A 23596-nucleotide genomic window follows, 5' to 3' on the forward strand; every position below is an offset into this window, starting at 1 on the left:
GAAACACTTTACAATAAGGTTCTCATCCTGAACATTAGTTAATGATGGACTAATGAACAATTTTCTTTTTCACAACATTTATTAATCTTGTTTCATGTTAAATGATCAAGTTACATTTGTTCATTATAGTTCATGTTAGTTCATAATGTATTAAATAATGTTAACATACAACTTTTAATGTAAAACATGTACAAGTTTTGATCACAATATTGAAATTAACATTAACCAAGATTAAGTGCTGTAAAAATTGTTATTGTTAGTTTAACTATTGTAGTTAACAAATGTTAATGAATACAACCTTATTGTACACTGTTAAAGTGTTTGTAATACTCCGTATTCTCAGTGGTGATTCTCATTTGATTCTTATTACTGTATTACCTTTTTTGTTTTAGAGGAAATCATTTCTGCAATATTATTATTATTATTATTATTATTTATTTATTTTTTTTATTATTTTTTTTTTTTTTTTAAAGTTTAGTAGTTGCCATATATTATTTTAGATGGTACATGGTAGATGCTAAAAAAAAGGCTTCCATGATGTAGATCCTTTACAATTGAAGTTAACTTCTTTCCCCATGACAGAAACAAGAGTGAAATTTGAAATTAATGTAGGGAATTTGCTTAATTGTCAGAAAAATAACCATGGTTGTGAATCGATACAGATTTCCCAATTCAGTTGTGATTTATATGCTTTCAAAACAGTTTCAATTAGATTTCAGTTTCAATTAATTTTTTATTAATTTCAGTTATAATGTCCATTTTGCTTACACATAAAAGCAATTTTACAGTTCTCAATACCAATTTTGATTCCACAACAAAATACAAACTAATTTGAGTAAACATCGTTTCAAATTATCAAGTATGCTGAATTATTCAAGACAAGTGAACCATTAGTAATGTTTTTTTCTTATTATGCAACAACACTGAGGCAAAAAAGTATATATCTCAGTTGAATGTGTTAGTTGACACTAGGGGTTTATTTTTTTATGTACAGTAATTTCAAATCAGATGATTGCAATATGCTCAAAGTTGAGACAGGGGCAATTTAAGACTAATAACAATTTGAAGAGTTAAAATAAGGTGATGTTAAACAGGTGAGGCAGTCGTTTCATAGTATATAAGGAGCCTCCAAAAACAGCCTAGTCCTTCAAGAGCAAGGATCCTTCAAGACTTGTCAATTTGCCAACAGATGCTTCAGCAAATAATCCAGCACTTTAAAAGATTCAAGGAATATGGTAAAATATCTGTGCATAAAGGGCAACGTGAAAACCACTTCTGAATGCATGTGATCACTGATCCCTCAGACATCACTGTCTTAAAAAACATTATTCATCTGTAATGGATTTCATAAACATGGGCTTGGGATTACTTCAGTAAACATTTAGTAGTCATTAGTCAACACCACTCGCCGCTGCATCCACAGATGCTAGTTAAGGCTTTACTATGCAAAGCAGAAGCCATACATCAACACTGTCCAGAAGTGCTGCCAAGTTCTCTGGTCTTGGTCTCATCTTAGTTGGAAAGTAGAACAGTGGAACCGTGTGTTTTGGTCTGATGAGTCCACATTTCACAGCCATTGTGTTCTCCAGGCCAAAGAGGAAAAGGACCATCCAAGATGTTATCAGCATCAGGTCCAAAAGCCAGTGTCTGTATGGGCCAGGGGTGTGTCAGTGCCCATGGCATGGGTAACTCATACATCTGTGAGGGCACCATTAATGCAGACAGATATGTACAAATTTTGAAGCAGCATATACTGCCATCCAGCACCGTCTTTTCCAGGGACATCCCGGCATTTTCAGCAGGGCAACTTCAAACCACATACTGGCAGAATAAGCAGAGAGTGCTGGTGCTAGATTGGCCTACCTGCAGTCCTGACCATCTCCAATTGAGAATTTGTGGTGCATTATGAAGCGCAAAAATACAGCAACGAAGACCCCATACAATTGTGCAGCTGAAGACCTGCGTAAAGGATGAATGGGGAAAATTCCACTTTTTAAACTTAACAAACTTGTGTCTTCAGTGTGTGGCAGGGTGAGCAAGAGACAGACACAGTGGGTGTGGCGTCAAGCCTCGGAGAGGCATTTATTGGAAATAATAATCAAAATAAGTCCATAAAGGGGGATAATAAAGTGTCCAAGGGGAATAGTGTTCATAACAAAGGGGGGATCTGGCATCCTCGCGGTGAGACGGGGCTCCGTGAAAGGCAGGGTAGTGTCTTTGGAATGGCCCAGGCATGAGCTGGGTCCGTCGGCCACACACGCTCCCCTCCAGGGTCCACGGCGCGAGGGGCGGCGGCGTCCTTGGCGGCCTGTCTTCCCAGGCCCGTGGCAGGTGAGAGGGGAAGGCGGCCCGGCCTCTAGCCCATCGGCCGCGACGTGTGCAGTTCTCCCCCGGCGACTCATCTAGTGTGTGCACACATGGAGATTTGAAGCTGGCTTCCCGAGAAGAGGTGCGCTCTGCGTTTTAAAGACAGCGGTGATGAAGCATTATTCACATCAGGTGTGCTTCATTCACCACTGTCACTACGAGGCTTATTAATTTTCCACCTCTTCTCGCTCTCCTGCCCAACTCCTGTCGTGAGTATGGCTGAAGGGCAGCCCTAAGAGGCGGGGCGACGATGACGAGCTGGAGGGACAGATCATTCCGCCACAAGTGCCTAAATACATGAGTGTTATTAGAAGAAATGGTGATGTTTCACAGTGGTAAACACTTTTTTGGAGTGTTGCAATCATCTGATTTGAAATTACTGTACGTAAAACAAAAACAATGAAATTCACAAGGTAAAACATCATATAATGTTTCGTTGTAGTGCTTTCAATATAGCAAAGGTTGAATATAATTTACAAATCACTCCTTTTTGTTTTTATTAGCATTTTTCATACTGTCCCAACTTTTTCGGAATTGGGGTTGTATTATTTATAATTAAATCACAGCAGTTGCGCTTTAATGATCACACTGGCCATGTAGTGAACAGTGAAGCTTCCATCAAAACTACACGTCAAAATAAAAGCATGATTCAAAATAAAAGCTAGACGCCTGAAATTGAAGACACTGCAACAGAAATACTGTATATTACAACTGTATAGTAAAATGTTATATTCCCTGTAGTAATTTGAATAATAAATTATGTAATAATAAGCAATATATCACAAGCAAGAGTGCTGTTGTGTTGAATAAAAGTTTAAACAAAATGCAGTGGTAGGTTGAAAAGTAATTTTTCTATTTTTTACTTGTTAAAAGTTTTAAGAATTAATTTGATTAGACTCCATTTTAGATGACATTTAAATTAAACTTTAAAACATAAAATTCTGGAAAAAAGAAGGAAAACAGGATTTGGGAAAAAATAAAACAGATTTCAGTAGGGCCCTATTTAAAAACACTTCAGAAATGCATATTTAATTGAGAAACACATGCATTTCTTTTTATTTATTATTTATATTGAAATTTAACTTTAAATAGGCTAAAGGAGTGTGTTCAGTAGACCATTTCAAGGATTATTCGTCAGTTTAAGTAATTGATGTCTTTGTTCCTTGAACACTTACTACTAGTTGTCGAACTCATTCAAAACAACAGTGGGAGGCACTTCATTCATAGTGACTTTAACACGATTATTGTTATTAACGTTAACACGATGCCACCATCCTGATTTCTTCTGTTTTTGTGTATTTTTCATACTAAATTGTTTCAAAAAACAAAATCTAACACAAAACAAAGACAATTTGAGTAAACACAAAATACAGTTTTTAAATGATAAAGTTATTTATTGAAGCAAAAAAGTTATCCAATACCAACTGGGCCTGTGTGAAAAAGTATTTGCCCCCTTAGTTACTAAATTCCCAAATCTATGAAACTGCATTCATAATGGGGTTCAGCTGGAATAGATACACCCAGACCTGAATACTGCCAGCCCTGCTCAATCAAATTAACTCCTAAATAGAACTTTTTCAGCAGCATGAAGTTGGCTAAAAGGTCTCACCCAGTAGCACACTATGCCAAGGTAGAAATCATGAGGAAAAAGGTGATTGAAATACAACAGTCTGGGAAGGGTTTCAAATCTATTTCAAAGGCTCTGGAACTCCAAAGAACCACAGTGAGAGCCATTATTTCCAAATGGAGAAAACTTGGCACAGTAGTGAACCTTCCCAGAAGTGGCCGACCTTCCAAAATTCCTCATAGAGCACAGCAAAGACACATCCAGGAAGTCACAAAATAGCCAAGGACAACATCCAAGCAACTTCCGGCCTCTCTCTCATCAATAAAGGTCACTGTTCATGACTCCACTATCAGAAAGACACTGGTCAAAAATGCCATCCATGGAAGAGTGGCGAGACAAAAACCACTGTTAACCCAGAAGAACATTAAGGCCCATCTGAATTTTTCCAAAACACACCTTGATGATCCTCAAATCTTTTGGGAGAATGTACTATGGACTGATGAATCGAAAGTGGAACTGTTTGGAAGACAGGGGTCCTGTTACATCTGGCGTAAATCAAACACTGAATTCCACAAAAAGAACATCATACCTACGGTCAAGCATGGTGGTGGTAGTGTGATGGTGTGGGGATGCTTTGCTGCTTCAGGGTCAGGGCGACTTGCCACTAACATGTCATGAGGTAAACATGAATTCTGCTCTCTACTAAAAAATCCTAAAGGAGAACGTCCGGTCATCAGTCCGTGAGTTGAAGCTCAAGCGCAACCGGATTATGGAATAAGGCAGTGATCCAAAGCATAGGAGTAAGTCCACCTCTGAATGGCTCAAAAGAAGCAAAATTAAAGCCCTAGTCAAAGTCCTGACTTGAAACTGATTGAGATGCTGTGGCAGGACCTTAAACGGGCAGTTCATTTAAAAATATTTTTATTTTAAGATTATATTCAACATTCTCATATAACAATTTGTTCTTCCGCAGTGTAACTGGTAAAGAAAATGTACGTTGTTTTAAAGGAGTTTTAGATACTTATTGTAAAACAAGCCAAAACAAAAACAAATCTAAAACGTATTTTGTTGCAGTGTGTAATGGGGTGAAGACTACCCTCTCTCACCTTTCTGTTCATTTTAATCCATCTTTAACTCACAAAAAACTCTCTCTTATTAATAAAGCTGCATATTGCCAATTTTCTTCATAATAAGAAATACACAGTGACACATATATTATGATTCAATAAGTCGCGAGCCATCACGTTATAATCTAGCTGCGGCAAGCGCGCTCAAGGGATGAGCATCCCCGCGACAGAGTGTGCCTCAGCCGGGTGCAGTTTCAATCTCTCCTCCTTAGATCAGGACATTCGCGCAGCTAATTGAAGAGGTGCTGACCACATAGAGAAATTACAGTTTCGGAGTTTGTATTTATTTACATGATCTGCTTTCTTATTATTTGAACTTAAATAAAGCTTTTTTAAATAAAAGTTTTTGTCGAAATTGTTTGTCTACGTTGTCGAGAACGTCGACTAATCGTTTCAGCCCTAATTTAATGCGCTTTTTTTTTTGTGGGTGGAAATGAGTCTGGTAGGTTGAATGCCTGTGTAGTAATATAGTCATGTTGTGGTTCAGGTTGTTGGAGCTTCACTCTCCGGATGGTCAGCACACTGTGGTGTTGCGATGTAGAGACGGAGCGAACGCTCACTCCTGGTTCACAGCCATTCACACCAACATCACCGCCTTGCTGCCTCAAACACTCAGCCACATCAACACCTACCTGAACAACACCAACACACACTGCACGCTGAAACACATCGGCTGGCTGGCAGAGCAGGTAACAGACACTCACACTTACACACACACACACACACACATACACATACAAAATGTACTCTTGTTTGTGTGTACTGTTGAGTGGGCACTAGAATGGGGGGTTTGACAGGAAGTGCTTTCAAACAGGAAATCATTGTACAAAGACTTCTTGTAATGAGTCACATCACACACAACCAAAACAGCAAGTAAACAACCCATTTCACAAAACAGGGACAAAGATGTCAACTTCTACTCTTTGTTATTGAACTCCAGTGACACATTTACTCGTAGGTTGACAAAGTGTTATTAAAAATGTATTATTAATGTATTATTAAGAAGACTTGAAGTTGTGTCTCCAGGTTATGCGTCAACCCTGTTACCATCATATTATTTATTTTATAAAGTGCTAATCTAACCCATAAATCAATCTGACCATTTTTTAAGTAAACATTTCAAGGACAAGCAAATGACTCTTCTTAACCACTTTATCTCATGTTTTGCTCATCAGTCGAGAGCACTCTTCAAGTGTCAACCCTGTTATGATAATTTTGTATAGGCTAAACTCTGCATAATCTTTTTTTTCTTTTAACTTTTGCACATAACTTCTATGTTGATACTACAGATGTTGAGAGAATTTAGTTCGGAAACACTTTTTGTCTTGAAAAATGGCATCGATGCAAAAAATAAAGTGTCATGACAGAATTGACAAAATTTAGTTAGGCTTACCTGTACAGATCTGACGCTGCAAACACGGTTGCATCATGGGCACTTCCAGGAGTGCCAACACAAATATATCTGGTATCATGCACTTGTCATCAAAAAGTGCCTGGAGAACAATGGATGGGCCACCTTTTGCGAGTAATGTAATTGCGGTAGCCGTCTGTTGGAGCTCTGTGTGCCACCCAGAGCACCGTACCTGTGGCACAAGGTGCGCCAAGGAATTATGGTGTGCAATTTCATTGGTCTCTGCTACATTTGGCAGCCTGATATAATGTTGCATCAGTGTTTCTAGAATTGCTGTACACACAGCATATACATATCAGTTGACGGTTGTTTTACTAACCCCGAAGGTTTCTCCCACTACTCTGTACTTGGCACAGGTTGCCAGCCTTAACATGACATTGGTGATCCGCTTCTGGGTCGGAACAGGTGGCAACCTGTGATGGGCATAACATCAGGACCAATGAATTGGCATAGCACCTGAAACGTCGGCCATGACATTTTAAAATGTTGCAGCCAGAGACTTTCTGTGAAGTGTCTCCCTACCACAACCTCCCAGAACTTTCTACTGCATGGTCTCTCCCAGACCCATGGGCTTCACGGCATATCAGTCGAGCAACTACTGCATTTCGACATCATCATCTGATATTTCCTTCTATTGCAATTCATTATGAAATTAAAATGACAGTAAGCTGGTCCATTTTACAAAGATTTGGGGACAAAATTTGGGCACATCTGGGATGCGAAAGGTACACAATTTGCAACATACACAATTCTGTATGGAAACCAAAAACCAAAACTTATGCGACAATGTGTCTTTTATTTCTTTTATTTTTTAAGGATGACGTCATCATGCACATAATTTTATTGGTAAAAGGCCAGTTGGTTGGAAATGAGCAGCAGACAGCAAATTTCTTAAACATACTTTTACGCATTTTCACTTTGTCGAAAACGGAACAGTACAAAAAGTTAATGGAACATGGCACTCAAGATGCTCTTCACAAATCAACAGGTTTTGTTCATTCCAGCTCCAGTGCATGCTTCCATTAAAGCCAAACGGGGCATACCAACTACTAAGACATTCTGAAATGTATTATTTGTCAAAGTTTAGTCATTCATTCATTTTTATAATTCATTATTTTTTTCAAATCAACTTTAAATCAAATTAAGGTGATGACATAATTGGTAATGTTAAAATTAAAATCAAGCTAAATTAATGCAATTTATTAAGAGACAGCAGTTGTTTCATAGATTGACCCAAACAAACATTGCATATGTACACTCGTTATGTGTTTTGTGTGTTCATGTTTAGCTGGAGTTGGACGGCGGGCGACATCAATACAGACGTGTCGTCATGGCGCTAACAGAGAAAGACATCCTGCTCTTCCAGTCAGTGCCGTGGATGTATGAGAGCTGGACATCCCCTCTCCTCACACATCCCATACTTGCTACACGGTAAAACTCATTGTACACTTTTTTGTAATATATTTTTTTACTTATACTTTAAACTCTGAACTCCACTAATATTGTTGGTCAAGGTTACTCGCAACAAAATAAGTCAAGACCATTTTCTGGACCTTATTCCGCCCTCTCTCTGACTATTACAATTAGGCCTGTCACGATAACTACTTTATCGGCATACTGGCTTGTTCACGTTAATGGACTCTCCTCTCTCATTTGGCTTAAAGCTAAGATGTTCCCACACCGGAGCTGTGGAATGCGGCTTTGAAACCAAGTCCATTTGGACTTATTCTTCCAAACTTTCTGGCTGGAATTATGCAGTCGTCGGGAAAATACCTATTACAGGGCTCGACATTAAGCATCGTCATGTGCTTGTCCTTTGGACAAGTAAATTGGTCATTCACTTGTCCGAGTAAAAAAATTAAAGGACGTAAGAGAATAAAAGAAAAGCCTCCATCATCATCATATACACCTGATAGGGATTAAGAACATAGTGCAGAAAGACGGTAAATCATTACTAACCCTCAAGCCTGTATGAATATCTCTTCTGAGGAACACAGAATTAGATTTGTGGCAGATTGTAAGTCACAGTCACTGTTCACTGTTACTGCATCTTTTTTTTTTTTTTTTTTTTGCTTCCATAAAATAAAAGTGGATTGAGACTGAAACTAACATTCTCCCTAACATCTCCTTTTGAGTTCCACGGAAGATAGAAAGTCAGACCGGTTTGGAACAACATGAAGGCGAGTAATGATTACATAATTTTTGCTAACACTTTACAATAAGGTTCATTAACATTAGATAATGCATTAGATATCATGAACTAATAATGAGCAATATTTTACAGCATTTATCAATCTTAGTTAATTTAGTTACAAAAAATAAATAAATACAACTGTTCATTGTTAATTCATAGTGCATGAACTAATTTGAACATATACAACTTTTTTATTTTAATGTAAGAAAATGTATTAATATACTGTATGTTGGAATTAACATTAACCAAGACGAATAAATCATATAAAAGTGGTGTTTATTGTTAGTTCATGTTAACTGATGTAGTTAACTAACATTAATAAATGGAACATTTTGTAAAGTGTTACCCAATTTTCATTTTTGGGTAAATCATCTCTTTGAGAGTACAAGTCAGTACTCACCAGTTGCATAAAAACGGCTGTTTAATATTGACAAAAAGCATTTAAAATGTTAGATAAAATCCTGAGAGAACCTTGCTGCTAAAACAGATATGCATATTAAAGATAGATATGTTTTCATTGTGTGTAATTTATTAATGATACAGTGTTATTATTATTATAATATATATTGTTATATACTTGATTCACATGGCAGAGAAAATACCTTGGATACATTAGATGGAGTTCTAGAAAGATGAGAGATGTAACGGTGCATAAGTCTGTTTTAAGCGTTTCTCTTCACTCTATAGATGATATTATTACACAAAGCATTTTTGCATTTTCTGCCTTTCTTGCTGTTTTATGAGGGAGCGCCACGATGTGACGAGGAAATTCGATTTCTCCAACGTTGCACGCTTGCGATGAAGACCGCTTTGTTGATATAAACAGGAGCAATAGTTTTATCACATCGCTCGCTAATAGAGACATGGTATAACACAATTCGCATGTTCAATTAACAGGTTTATGGACATGACCACGATAATTTTTCTGACCTCGATATTGCCCATTGTGTTTACATGTGTGTTTGTTTACATAAGAATTAATGTAAACAAATGAACCCATTTATAAATGTAAAATCTAAAGTTCAGTAAATATGCGCTCTGCTCGCACTCACAAGCTGCTGAACGCTGCACCAAGAGTGAGGGGAGAGGGCGACGCAGTGGAGGGAATTCCCTGCATTTTGAAAGTGAAATATGCGGGAATGATTAAAACTGTGCTCAATCCCCACTATCCCACACTATTGAGCTAACATTCGTTATTCAGATTTAATTAGGCTACTTGTCTGGTCGGGCAAGTCAATTTCTCTTTAACTTGCCCATTCAAAATTACCACTTGTCCCGGACAAACTTTAATGTCGAGCCCTGTATTAAAACACCTATTAGCCTCGAGTAACACGTAATCTTCACCTGTCGCTGACCGCTCTGTGTGTGTGTGGAGGAGCTGCCTGAGCCCCACCTCTGACAAAAAAAAAAGCAGATGAGAGCACAGAAGCTGCGCCACTGGCTAAAATGTTGGTGACATTCATTCTTATGTAAACAAACATGCATGTAAACACAATGGGCAATATCGAGGTCAGCAAAAATGATCGCAGTCATGTCCATATATTGTACGATAAGTCGATAACGTAATTACTGTGACAGGCCTAATTACAATTCAAAAGGCTCTTTTTGCAACTGTACCTGTAAGACTTCTATATGTAAATGACCATTATGATTCACAGACCATTTTTTTGCATGTGTAAACTACTGGTGTTGTGTGTCAGGGCATGTCAAGTTACTAAATACTGAATAGGTGTCGATATATGGGCAATCATCTTGATGAGCTCTTGATTTATGAATGAGTCATATATTTTTATAAATGGTCTGGGTTAATTGGGGAGGAAGTTTGAGGTTTGAAAGTATGTTCTCACTAGGGATGTCCCTCTCCGATCCACGTCATCAATATCGGGCTGATACTGGCCCAGAACGCTAGATCGGAGGGGAGAAAAAAATATGATCCGATACCTATCCAACACAAATCATGGGAAAATCTTGCTTAAACCATCACCTAAATGCTTGTATATTAGCATTTGCCGTGCTGCGACATCCAGTCAAGCGGCACAGCCTGTCACGTGATAACAGTAGTAGCCAATTATAGTCGCATGAGTATAATAGTTAGCTAACTTACAGAATAGTCATGTCAGCGGTGTGGAAGTATTATAACCTTAAAGAGGAAAAAAGTCCAACGGTCGAAAGCAAAATTTGCAACGCAAATGTTTCGAGGTGTGGCAGTGCTGTTGGTCGGTTTAACACCACAAACTTAATTGAGCATTTGGAAAAACACCACATGGAAAAACACCTGGAATTTCTGCAAGCAACAGCTGCAAAGAAGAGTAAAACGCCCCAACAGCAGACATTGCTGGAATCAATAAAAAGTCGAGAGAAACTCCCCCCATGCAGCAACAAGGCGAAATTGATAATGGAGAAACTAGTTCAGTTTATTTTCCTGGAGGACCAACCCCTTTCGGTGGTAGAAAATTTGGGGTTTCGACGCTTAATTGAGCATCTCGAGCCTCGCTATACTTTGCCCAGTCGCCATTATATAACGGAAAAGGTCATCCCTCATATGCACAATGAAGTTTGCGATTTCCTCTCCAAACTCTTGGAGAATGTAGGTGCGGTTAGTCTCACAACAGACATCTGGAGCTCAGACGTGAGTCCAATGTCCTTGTTGAGTCTGACCGTGCAAGGGATAGACTCTGATTTTACCTTGAAAAAAGCTGTGTTGCATGCCCGAGAGTTTCGTGGCTCGCACACAGGGGATTCTATTATGGCAGCCATTGAGGAGATGCTGCGTGAATGGAAGATTAATAAAAACATGTTTACAAACTACATGTAGTTTTAAGGGACAATGCAAAAAACACGAAGGCGGCCATGGATCAACTTGGCGTGGCGAGTTTAGGATGCTTCGCTCGCACACTGCAGCTAATTGTACACGAGGGACTGTTGTCGCAGCACAGTGTAAGTGATGCATTGGCCAATGCGAGAAAAATTGTAGGCCACTTTAAACACTTACCCCTTGCCTATTCACGGTTAGAAGACATCCAAGTAGAGCTAAATATGCAGCCTAAGCATCTGCAGCAGGATGTCCAAACTAGATGGAACAGCTCCCAGTACATGATTGAAAGCCTCATTGCGCAAAAACGGACACTATCTGCATATACAGCTGAATACGACCTGAGAGCCACACTGACAGCAAACCAGTGGGGGCTGTTGGAGAAGGCTTCCACGGTTCTGGCCCCTTTTGAGATGACGACAAGGGAGGTGAGTGCCTCCTCCGCATCTGTAGCTGATGTCATCCCCATTGTGTTCTCAGTCGGGAAAACGAGGCTGATCAGGGGATTAAGACAAGACATGAAATGTACCCTCCTTGACGCAGTCAACAGACGTTTTAATGACGTGGAATCTGAGCCATTATACTCGGTTGCTACTCTGCTGGATCCACGTTACAAAGACAGGTAAGGGAATTTCTGTTAACTTTATTTAGCCCTATCTGATTCAACTGTGTGTGTGTGTGTGTGTGTGTGTTTGTGAGAGAGAGAGAGAGCGAGAGAGAGAGAGCGAGTGAGTAACAAATCCCTCATACCTCTGTATGGAATTTGCACTACCATTTCATTATTTTCACAAATCACATGTCAAGTATAAGTCTTCCGAGCAGACAAATAACTTGATATGAAGGAAATACTAGACTATTAATATTTGATATATTTTATCATACCAGGTACTTTACAAATGCAGACACTTTGAGACTTGGAAAAGAAGCATTAATGGCAGAGGTAGGAAAGATGGAGGAAGTGTTGAAGACTACATCTGAAACTACAGCCTCCGAGCCAGCAGACAAAACTCCACGGACGGAGGCTTTAGGCACAAGTACCAGCAGCCTTGGCAGTATCTTTGATGAAATCCTGGAGTAGAGCCAAGTATTACCTGTTCCTAAGATAACCACAAGTGCACAAATTCAAGTGGAGACCTACCTAAGTGATGCAAATATTCCACGGTCAGACAATCCCTTGCTTTACTGGAAAGTAAACCAACCTCGACTGCCCTCCCTGGCAGCCACGGCAGCTAAGTTTATCTGTGCTCCCTGCACAAGTGTAGAGAGTGAGAGGCTCTTTAGCACCGTCTCAAATGTTATTGATGAAAGAAGGAGCAGGCTGACGTCAGAGACCGCTGAAAAACTAATCTTCCTAAAGAAGAATCTGCCCCTCATGGTTATGTGAGCAAACGTAAAACATGTTCAAGAGCTTTGTTGCAGAGAAACGGCACCTGTGAAAGTGATTTTTTTATTTTATTTTTTATAATTGTTAAAAATAAAGCAACTAGGTCAGTAAGGTTAAGGTTTAAACTGTTTGTTAATGTTATGTTATTTATTTGGAAAGTTATACATATTTATGGCTTACAGTGTCATTTTGTTATTACTACTGTGATTTGCACATAGCTGCACTGTAAGGGATAGTTTTGTATTTATTTATTTGTTTATTTACAATGCTGAATGCTGCTGTTTAAATAGTTTTAACTTTAAACCTGTTGGTAGCTTTAAGTACTGCAGTACCTGTTTTTTTGTGTGTGTGTTTTTGTATTGTTTGAATAAAAGGTGGCAATCTTTCATAATGAACTGTTGTTGTGGACTATATACTGGAGAAGTATTTGTTCTCCATTTGAGTGAGATGTTTTAAGGTGGCTAATAAAACAAAATATCGGATTGATATCGGTAAATAGCCAAAGCTGCGGCATCGGTATCGGAAGTGAAAAAGTGGTATCGGACATCCCTAGTTCACACCGTACACCAAACATTTATTTCAACAAGAAAAGAAGCAAGAAAAATCTTTTTTTCATTGAAATGATCACTTTAAAGGTGCAAGCAGTCACTATGCATGTTGTCTTGGACATACACGGACACCAAGTGGCATGAATGCAGCATCATTCAAATGCTAAAGTTTTCAGTTACCAATGCCATTGTAGAAATGTACTATCACAGTCAGCCATGATTACTTAATTCATGAGTGAAAGTGTCCAATAACAGGCCGGTAACTGAGATGTAGTAATTGGCTGGTCATGTGATCATATCATGGCAGCCTCCATAAGGGGACCCTCTCCATGTAGAATAAAACAGCTTTTATAAGGTTTATAAAAGACTGGAGTCTTCATCTCATGTGAGCATCCCATGATTTTATACATTTCACAATTACCATTCATTTCTTACTGAGTACAGATTTTTTTAATGAGGAAAATATTGAGTGCATCTTTAAAGACAACATAAAACCAAAATGGTCCTTATTTTCTTTTTCTTGTTGAATGTCCTGTTTCCCTTGGAAATGCCACAATATGGAAGTACAATGGGTTGCAAGTGGCATTTCATGTTGACTTAAAAGACAAAATTGAAACCTGAAAATGTGAACTATTCCCTTAAACCCTTTAAGCTTTGCTGCATATTTTGGCTGCTGTCTGCAATTTTTAACACCTAAATTTAAAAGCTCACCTTATACACATACAGTGGACTAACTGCAAAATATTGGTCTCATTTTACAGAAAAACACCCAAATTTGAAAAAAGGTTTCAATAATTCATAAATAACATTTTATTTGTTTACAATCTTATGATGAACATACATTATTATTATCCTGTCTTTGAAAGCCTGTGATTCAGGCTCTGTCCCTGCAAAAAGTGTTCGTTCATTCCACTAGGAAGTACTAGGAAAAAGAAATCTAGCGAAATCACATTCCAACACAATATACAGATCTGAAGTGCTGGTGGGGCTCTGACACAGCGACTAATGAATATCTCGGCCCGAGTGGACTAGAAGCTTAATTTAGGTAAAAGCTGAGATCATTAGAACACATTCGTAAGAATAAGAGCTTTCAGTTAACGTATGTCTTTAGTATGTAAGTGCTATTTAAAAACTATTCATATTTAAGCGTCATTGCCACAGGGAGGCATTCATTTGTTACACCAAAGAATTCAGTCATGTTATTTTATGTGACATAAATGCAAATGTGATTGAGTTCTGTGAAAACTTCAGATTCTACGTATTTAAATGGTAGCACAGTGGACTTTTTCATCTGTAAACGTCTTACATACTCCTGTCTCTGCCCATGGAGTTAAGCCCTTTGTTTGTGCTGATTCAGATTGTGTGCTGTGTGACAGATGAAGTTTGATGAGCAGTATCTGGTTGTGTTTAGGTTGGTTCACTCAGGCAGCATCCACAGCTCCCTGGCTCTCGGTGGCGATCTGGTATTTGCCACACGTACAGGCACAGGTCGAGGAATCGAGTCTCACATGTTTCGAGTGGAAACGCACTGGGATCTTTCTACATGGACACGAGCGCTGGTGCAGGGAGGACATTCAGCCGCGGAGCTCATCAAAGAAGTTTCCATAGGTGTGTTTGAATACAGAGCGCAACTGCGACTGTCCACTTTTTGAGCGGCTTTGGCTCTGGAAGATTTTATCCCACTCATTTTCTCATTAGGGATTTCAAGACATTCTATATGGCAAATCAAACCGCTTTAGGATAAATCACAACAAACTTTGATTTGAAGCAGAAATGTTTTTGTTAGGAAAAATTCTTAGGAAAGTTAATAAAAACAAGTAAAAGACATAGTTCACCCAAAAATGAAAATTCTACCATCAATCCTCTCGTTCCAATCTCGTATTACTTTCTTTCTAATGCAAGGAAAAAAATCATGGTCCGTCTTTTCAGTACAATGGCAGGTGATAGTGCTTCACTAAAGCCACCACTATAATAAAAGTAGACCATGTGGCTCGTGCATCATATTCCAGGACTTCTGAAGGCATATGATAGGTTTTGATAAAAATAAAAACAACTTGAAATTAAAGTAGTTTCCCAGTGAAAATTTCATGAGTTCACATGAGAACTCGTGCTTAATGCAAATTCTCATTTGAACAAGGTGTTTTCTAGATTTTGCCTATATCTTTGAAATGAAAAACCAACATTCAAAACATAATTTCTATTTTGTTCAATTTCGAAATGAAAAAACGACTGAATGCAATGTACACAAACTGAAAAACAATGTACTCTCAAGTTTTTGTAAATATTACGATATAAACATGTACTGTAAGTAGTTAAAGAGTGGGCAGTCGCTGCTGAGCTCTTTTTATATCTTATTGTTTCCATTGTAACAGCATCTTCTCTGATTGGTGGATTTCTGTTTGGGATTATGAGTAGTGTAGTTCTTTGGGTATTCATAAATAAAATGGAAATCACACTGATTTGTGGCTTTACCAGAATCATATATCATCTCTTAATCTCCAAGTCTTGAAAGGTTTATGGAGGGTTTATTAAAGGTTTAAATTTCTTTATGGAGAAAATAAATGGGGATTTTACTTCTGAACTGGACTATTGCAATTGACAAAGATTTGTGTTTTCCCTGTAAAACAATAGTTGGCTGGAGTGAATGTTGGAAATGTTCAGTGTTTTCCTTCCTGAGGAGATCTAGTTCCAGTCAACACAGGAAACAGAAACACATTTAGTCTCTTATGGTATATGTGTGTGTGTGTGTACTCCTCAGGCTGTGTGTTAAACAGACAGGAAGTGCGTCTGGTCCTGCATTACGACAGGGGTTTCACTGTCACTCGGGAGTCTGGTGAATCTGTGCTCTTTCACCTCCCATACGAGCGGCTCAAAATGTCTGCAGATGATGGAGTCAGAAACCTCTACCTGGACTTTGGAGCTCCAGAGGGCAAGATGGTAAGACTTGACTGAACACATCATATTTACCTGTCATGAAAACATGTATCCATTGTTTTCTATGTAATCAAAAACTAGACAGATGTCTTTGTCATCTTACTGTTTTTTTTTTTTTTTAGCATCTCACACAGAAATGCTGTGTTTTTCAGATGCTGTCAGGTTAAAAATAAGCATCAGCTTTTAAAAGCGGGTGTTGAGACACCTGTGCTCTGTTCTATTCGTTACAATGCTGCTTGCTTTTTTTTTTTTTTACAGCAAGAACACATTTGGTCTGAATGGCTCCTAAAATGTGAGGGTCATGTCCGGATCATATTTCACCCCAAAAATACAAAATTTTATTTTTCATTTTTCATGTAGAATTTAATGCACAGTATATTGCAAAATATTAATTGGGTTATTCCATGTCAAATCAACCAAATTTCAGAAATTTCCCCAGCTGAAGTTTTTTATTTTGCTAGTACTTTTTCTGATGAAAAGAAAGATAAACATAAATTATATTAAAAGCCAACATTTATGGAGTAATCCATTATTTTGTAGAGGGGAGTCTTAATGACAATTTTTGCCTTTAATTTTGGAGCAAAAATACAGGTAAAAAAGAAAAAAAAACTTAGAAAGGTGGCAACATTATTTTTACAAAAATCATTGTGACTTCAACACCCCTAGTTGCATTATGTGCCAGTGGTGTGTCCAACTAGTGTTGTTTTTGCACAGTTGGAATGCCTATAACTTGAAGTATAAAAGATACAGGGATGTCCTGATACATTTTTATGAGAACAAGTACGAGTACCTGTACTTCCTTTTTGGTAATCACTGATACCTGTTTTTTTTTTTTGTTTTGTTTTTTTGTTCTTCTTCTTTTCTGAATTCCATATGAGCAGTTTATTTAAATGTTATCATCAGAATGGTGTCTAAATAAGTTAAATCATTAAAACTTTAATGAAATGAATATAGAACAATGATTTTCAACATAAAATTGTGTTGTTGTTTTTTGTGTGTCAAATAAAGTGCTGCATAACTCCACAGATGTGAAATATTGCTTAAATATAATACAATATATTTTATTATTAGTAGTAGTAGTATAACAGTAAATATTACATAACTATACAGTAATGAGTTATTTCTTTTTTCCATTATATTGAGCTTTTATTTTTGCAAAGCTTTTTCCGTTCCTGTGTGTTTTAAACTGAAGTTTCTCAGCTACAGTAAAGCAGGTCGCTACGTGATTCAAAGAGATTATTAAACCACAAAATGCTGCTATTTAATTAAATAAATATGTAGTCTGCTCACTGTCAACTGCTACAAACAGTGTGCGAGTATGAGTCAAGGATCTCTAAAAGGTATGAGCAGGCGTGTCAGTACAACACCGGCTCCACATATTCACAAGTACTCGCATTTGAAGCGCACAGCACATGCAAACTACATATTTATCTCATTAAAGGTGCACTCAGTCATTTTTCCCCATTAGAAAAGTTTTACTCCTAAAGAAATTAATTGTAATTTTGAAACATACTCTATGTATAAAATCATGAGCACTCACATGAGATGAGGACTCTAGTCACATCAGTAACTTTATAAAAGCTGTTTTATTCAACATGGGGGAGGGGTGCCTCATGGGGGCTGCCATTTTAGAATCACATGACCAGCTAAAAACTACTCTATTAATCTCAGTAACCATCTTGTTATTGGACACTTTCACTCTTGAATTAATCATGGCTGACTGTGAATAGTGAATTTCTACAATGGCATCTGTAATTGAAAACGTTTGATTTTGAATGATGCAGCATCCACACCACTAGGTGTCACTGTAAGTCCAAGATGACACGAACAAAAAGTTACTGAGTGCACCTTTAAATTACAGCCTTTGTGGTTTAATAGTCACACTAGGATATAACGTAATTTTAATTTGTGAGCTGAATGTTTACGTACATTTGTATGTCAGATGGTATCGTTTTTTTGGTATTGGAGCATTTTTACGAGTACAAGTACATGTGAGCGCGGTATCTGACCAAATTCTGATACCAGTATCGTATCGGGACATCCCTATAAAAATATATTGTTAATGTTTTAGATTCTGGTTCAGAAAAAACCTTACTATTTGTATCTACATTTTAAGGACCTATATGGTTCAATCCAACATGGCTCATCTATGTGGCTCCATTTGTAAATTGTTAAATTGTACCCATTTTAAATGGTCAAAAACCGAATGTGCGTCATATATTTGGAGTTAAAGCACTGGCATATAGTTCAACAAGGGGTGCTGAAATCAACTGATTACTAAACTGAATGCTAAAATCAGTTTGTCCATTATGAAAATATTGAAATTGCCACAGTGCAAAAACTTGAATAAACTTCATTTCTTCGTTTATAGTAAAAGTTGTATATTTTTCTTTTGATTTTGAGGTGAAATATTTAAAAAAAAAAAAAAAAAAAAAAAGGATTTACATGTGATTGACACTTGCTGACAAAAACTGTTTTGTGAAATGTTTTCACAGTAATCTTATCTATTTTTTTCTCACTGTAGGTGTTTGAGCTTCACTCGGGGCCGAAGCCGGTGGTGTTTGTGCTTCATTCATTTCTTTCTGCCAAACTGGCACGTTTGGGACTGCTAACGTAAAACCAAAAGAAAATAATGCCGGTTAATTTACTGATTTATAGCATGTTATATTACTTTACTCGAGCAGTATTTTCATAGTTCTACTTCTTTGTTAGCTGAGTAGTCAAACATATTGCTGAATGATTATGTGTGTGCGTGCATGTGCTTGCGTGCGGTTGTGTGTATGTGTGTGGGTGTGTGGCATTTCTAATGCATGATGCATTCCCATTTTCCTCAGATCAAGTGCCTTCTCATCTAGTTAACAAGCTTTTACAAAAAAATGTCAGGCTTTAAGGTCACAGGACCAAAGGCTTTGCAGGATAACCCAAATCAGTATATTTTTCTTGTATTTTCTTTTATGTTTGTTTTACATGTAATTCATCTGTGTGTGTGTGTGTGTGTGTGTGTGTATACCTGTATGTTTTTATGTATTGCATGGTAAAGACTGTTATGTTTAAAAGTATGTTTTATAAATGTAATACAACTTTATGAATATGCATCATTGGAATGTACACCTGCTGTTTATGCAGATATGGAGGGAGTGAAACTTTAATAATATTCCTTTGTGGCTGACCAAAATTGGTATCCTCCTTAAAGATTCCATTTTATAAGGATTTTGTTTTTTTAATAGGAATGATTAATTTCTCAGTGTATTTAGTAATAATGTATTTTATATCTGTTACTAGACTTCATAAGTGTTTGGCTCATTTATGACCAAACTGGCACTAGGCCTCGAGTTAATTCATTGTTCATTAAACGTGCACTCCTTGAAGGCATTTATGTTTGTTGCCACTTAGCGGCATAAATGCAGCATCATGCAAAAACATAAGTTCTCTGTTACTGATGTCATTGTAGAAGTGTACAGAGCCCCCTAGAGGACAGGGATTTATTTTCAGAAATAGTTCTTTTTTTTTTTTGTTCCCTCACAAAAAGTTTTATTTTCCTTCAAAATAGTTTGCATTCCTTCGCAATAGTTTTGCGTTGCTCGCAATAGCTTGCCTTCCTTTACTAAATAGTTTGCGTTCCCTTGCGAAATAGTATGCACTTCTGTACTAAATAGTTTGTGCCCTCGCAAAGGTTTTGAATTCCTTCGCAAAATGTTGCGTTCCCTTGGCAGCACTCGTGAATTTGCACCCAGCACCACATATAGAATAAAGCAGCTTTTCTGTAAGACTTATATGACTGGAGTTTCCATCTCATTTTAAACATATTTTTCGAAAAACACTAATCTAACATTTTGATTTCATTCTGTTTAAAAGTTGAGCAATTTGCAAACAAAATTGATGAGTGAACCTTCAATGTATAGCTTGTGCTTTAGATGAGCATTCTGCCTGTACTAGCACTGATATCTAGTCTGTTGAGGTAAATTCACTGGCTTGAGTTAAATATACAGCAATTATAGCATCATTATAAATCCTTTAAGATTATGGCGTTTTATTTAGTGCATGCAATGCAGATACAATCCTTTGAAAAAATGTAATGAAGTTTGAGCACGATATCTCTTACAGTAGCCTATCACTTCATTATTTTCATCAGGTTATAGTTAGTAATGTTTTGAAAGAAGTTATTACTGTACTATTACTGTATCTTCCTCCTCCCTCCTTCCTCTTTAATTAAAGTGTTTGGGCATAAAGGAAGTTTTTTTTCTTGTAAGATTAATTACATAAGGCAACTTGCACAATATTCCTATGTCTGTCTTATTTTAGTATAAGGACCATTACACAAGTGAGTTGGTTGGGTCCATTCAAATTCTTGAGTAAAAATGCACTGTGTGTACAAGGACCACACGTGCAACTTCTGTGATGACTTTTAAGTGCCCTTAAACTTTTATGGTCTATTGTACATATTAATCCCACAGACATTTCACAGAGGGACAAAGAGTTTTTTTTACCCACATGGAGGCCTTCAGTGACTCTTCTGAAGTCTCTTTTAAATAAAATGTATTATGTTTTAGACTGGCATGCTATAGATTCTTCTTTCACTGATCTGGCATAGTTTTGGTCATATGAAGTGCTGTTACAAGATTTCCATGTTTGTTATGAGGTCACGCCTCTTACTAAAGACACATTGTATTGTAGATTCTCTTATCTATGAAATTGTTAACAAATGAACGCTTGCCCAGGTTAATAAATTGCACTTGTATCAGTGAGATGTTTGAACTTGTCAGTTGGATATTTGTCATGACCAATTTTTCAGACTATGAATGTACTTGATAAACCCATAAAGCTTACTTTTGAAGACCAAAGTTCCCTTGTGGCAGCTTGCAGTATACAATCAATTACAAAAATACAAATCTGTACATGTATGATACGCTTACAGCCTGTAACCCAAAGCTATGCAATATGTCTGTATGTAAATGTCTCATATAAATAAACATGTTCATTAAATGCCTTAATGAGTCTGCTTTGGCTGGTTCAGTTTTTCTAGGTCTATATTATTTTATATTATTCTACCCAGTGGTTGTTGATGGATGCCTGATGCTGACTGTTCAATAGACATGATTTATGGTGCGTTCACGTCATGTCGGAATTACCGTAATTATGTAATTCAGACTTGTTAAAATCATTCATGTCTTCATTAAACGTCTCCGTTACTCTTGTAACCGTGGTTACCTGAAAGGAGGAAATGAGACACTGCGTCAGAAGCTGATGCTATGGTAGCACTTCCCAGGGGGCATTGACTTTGAAACACTATACCTTCATGGCAATTTGATTGGCTAGTGATGCTTGGCACTCTGCATAAGCCGGAGTCCAGTGCCACACCATCAAGATTTTGTAACTGTAGGGAAGGAGAGTGTACCTCTCATCTTAGAACAGTGAAAAATCTGTAGCTGCAGCACAGCAACGCAGCATCTCGTTCCCTTCTTTTAGGGAACTAAGGTTGTGAGAGTAACTGAAACGTTCCCTTTCAAAAATTGTAATAAACTTAAAAGTGGGGAACAAGAAACCTATGGCTCGATGCGAAGACAGAGACACTAGCCATGCATTGTGGTGTAGCAATGTCTTAACACATCTTCCCAGGTAGCAGGAAGAAGGGGAGCAGAGCGATCTCCCAATAGGGCAGTGAAACATTGCACACATGCTCTCATTCACAGTAGTGGGAATGGAGAAATCATAGTTTTTGCTGTAACACCAATACTAACCAATTGGTCAGTGATCAACATTCCTCTGTAAAGATCTGGGAAGAGAGGAAAGATACATGCAGGTTATAAAACCTGGCAAAGGTGTGAGGGGAAGCCCAACCTGCAGCCAAACAAATGTCTTCTAGTGACACACCCATGCCCAGGTGGAGGCCATAGTCCTGGTAGAATAAGCTTTAATGCCTGTGGGATTAGGCATTATATGCCTTGCAGATCATAAGCAAGCACACTAGCATTCACATCTACCAAAGCACTAATTGTAATTGTATTACAGATCATTGTTTGGATGTGCTCTGTTTGACTGAAACCTGGTTTAAACCGGAATAATATATTAGTTTAAATGAATCTTCTCCCCCAGGTTATAGTTATAAACATGAGCCTCATCTGAAGGGTTGAGGAGGAGGTGTTGCTACAATTTACAGTGAAGTTTTTGGTGTTACTCAGAGGACAGGATATAAATTTAAGTCTTTTGAACTAATAATGCTTAATGTGACACCGTCAGATATAAATAAAAAAACTCTGTTGTCTTTTAGCCTTGTTACAGTATATAGATCACCCGGGCCTTATTCTGATTTCCTTGGTTAATTTGCTAATTTTTTATCAGATATTGAAGTTACTGTAGATAGAGCTTTAATTGTTGGTGACTTCAACATTCACATAGATAATGAAAATGACACATTGTGATTAGCATTTATTGATATTCTCAACTCCCTTGGAGTCAGACAAAATGTAACAGGACCAACTCATCGCCATAATCATACGCTAGATTTAGTTCTGTCATATGGAGTTGATGTTGATAATATAGAAATTCTGCCGCAGAGCGATGACATCTCGGATCATTACCTCATCTCTTGTATGCTGCGATCAGCTAATGTCACTCAATCTACACCACACTATCGTTCAGGTAGAACTATTATTTTGACCACTAAAGATAGCTTCACTAATAATCTTCCAGATCTAACTCATACACTCCGTGAACCCCAAAGCCTAGAAGAACTTGATGAAATAACAGGAAATATAAATACAGTCATCTCTAGCACTCTTGATAGTGTCGCCCCCCTTCAGTTAAAGAAAATGAAAGAATAAAGCCCTGCACCCTGGTACAATGATCACACTCATGTTCTCAAGAGAGCAGCTCGGAAAATGGACCGCAAGTGGAAGAATACAAAATTAGAGGTATTTCGCGGTGCATGGAAGGATAGTGTCTGTAGCTACAGACAGGCACTAAAAGCTGCCAGGTCAGCATATTTTAGCAAACTCATAGAAAATAACCACAAAAATCAGTACTTTATTCAGTACTGTGGCTAAATTGGTTAGGAATAAAACCTCAACTGAACCAGATATTCCATTACAGCACAACAGAAATGACTTCATGAATTTCTTTTCTGATAAAATTGAAATAATCAGAAATAAAATTGGAATTATGCAATCATCTGTCACACTACCTCAGAAAACAGTGTCTCTTAATTTTCCTCACGTGCAACTTCAATCGTTCACTGTCATAGGTCATGAAGAGC

The 23596-nt window shown here is 37.6% G+C and overlaps 2 protein-coding genes across 2 annotated transcripts in view; both read left to right on the forward strand.

The window, feature by feature from the left end:
• sntb2 (syntrophin, beta 2) overlaps positions 1-21335 on the forward strand; it is a 41692-nt gene extending 20357 nt beyond the window's left edge. The window contains exons 3-7 of the mRNA XM_051692059.1: positions 5549-5750; positions 7761-7903; positions 14822-15018; positions 16169-16347; positions 18869-21335. Coding sequence (XP_051548019.1) covers positions 5549-5750; positions 7761-7903; positions 14822-15018; positions 16169-16347; positions 18869-18961 — 814 coding nt within the window. The 3' untranslated portion in view covers positions 18962-21335. The remainder of the gene's footprint in view (positions 1-5548; positions 5751-7760; positions 7904-14821; positions 15019-16168; positions 16348-18868) is intronic.
• Positions 9251-14742, forward strand: LOC127437253 (zinc finger BED domain-containing protein 4-like). The gene is made up of 2 exons (XM_051692074.1): positions 9251-12100; positions 12364-14742. Exons 1-2 carry the CDS (start codon positions 11517-11519, stop codon positions 12554-12556), a joined length of 777 nt encoding a protein of 258 aa, XP_051548034.1. The 5' UTR covers positions 9251-11516; the 3' UTR covers positions 12557-14742.
• Positions 21336-23596: the final 2261 nt, after the last annotated feature.

The sequence above is a fragment of the Myxocyprinus asiaticus genome, chromosome 48 (assembly GCF_019703515.2).
Source record: "Myxocyprinus asiaticus isolate MX2 ecotype Aquarium Trade chromosome 48, UBuf_Myxa_2, whole genome shotgun sequence".
Lineage (NCBI taxonomy): Eukaryota > Metazoa > Chordata > Actinopteri > Cypriniformes > Catostomidae > Myxocyprinus > Myxocyprinus asiaticus.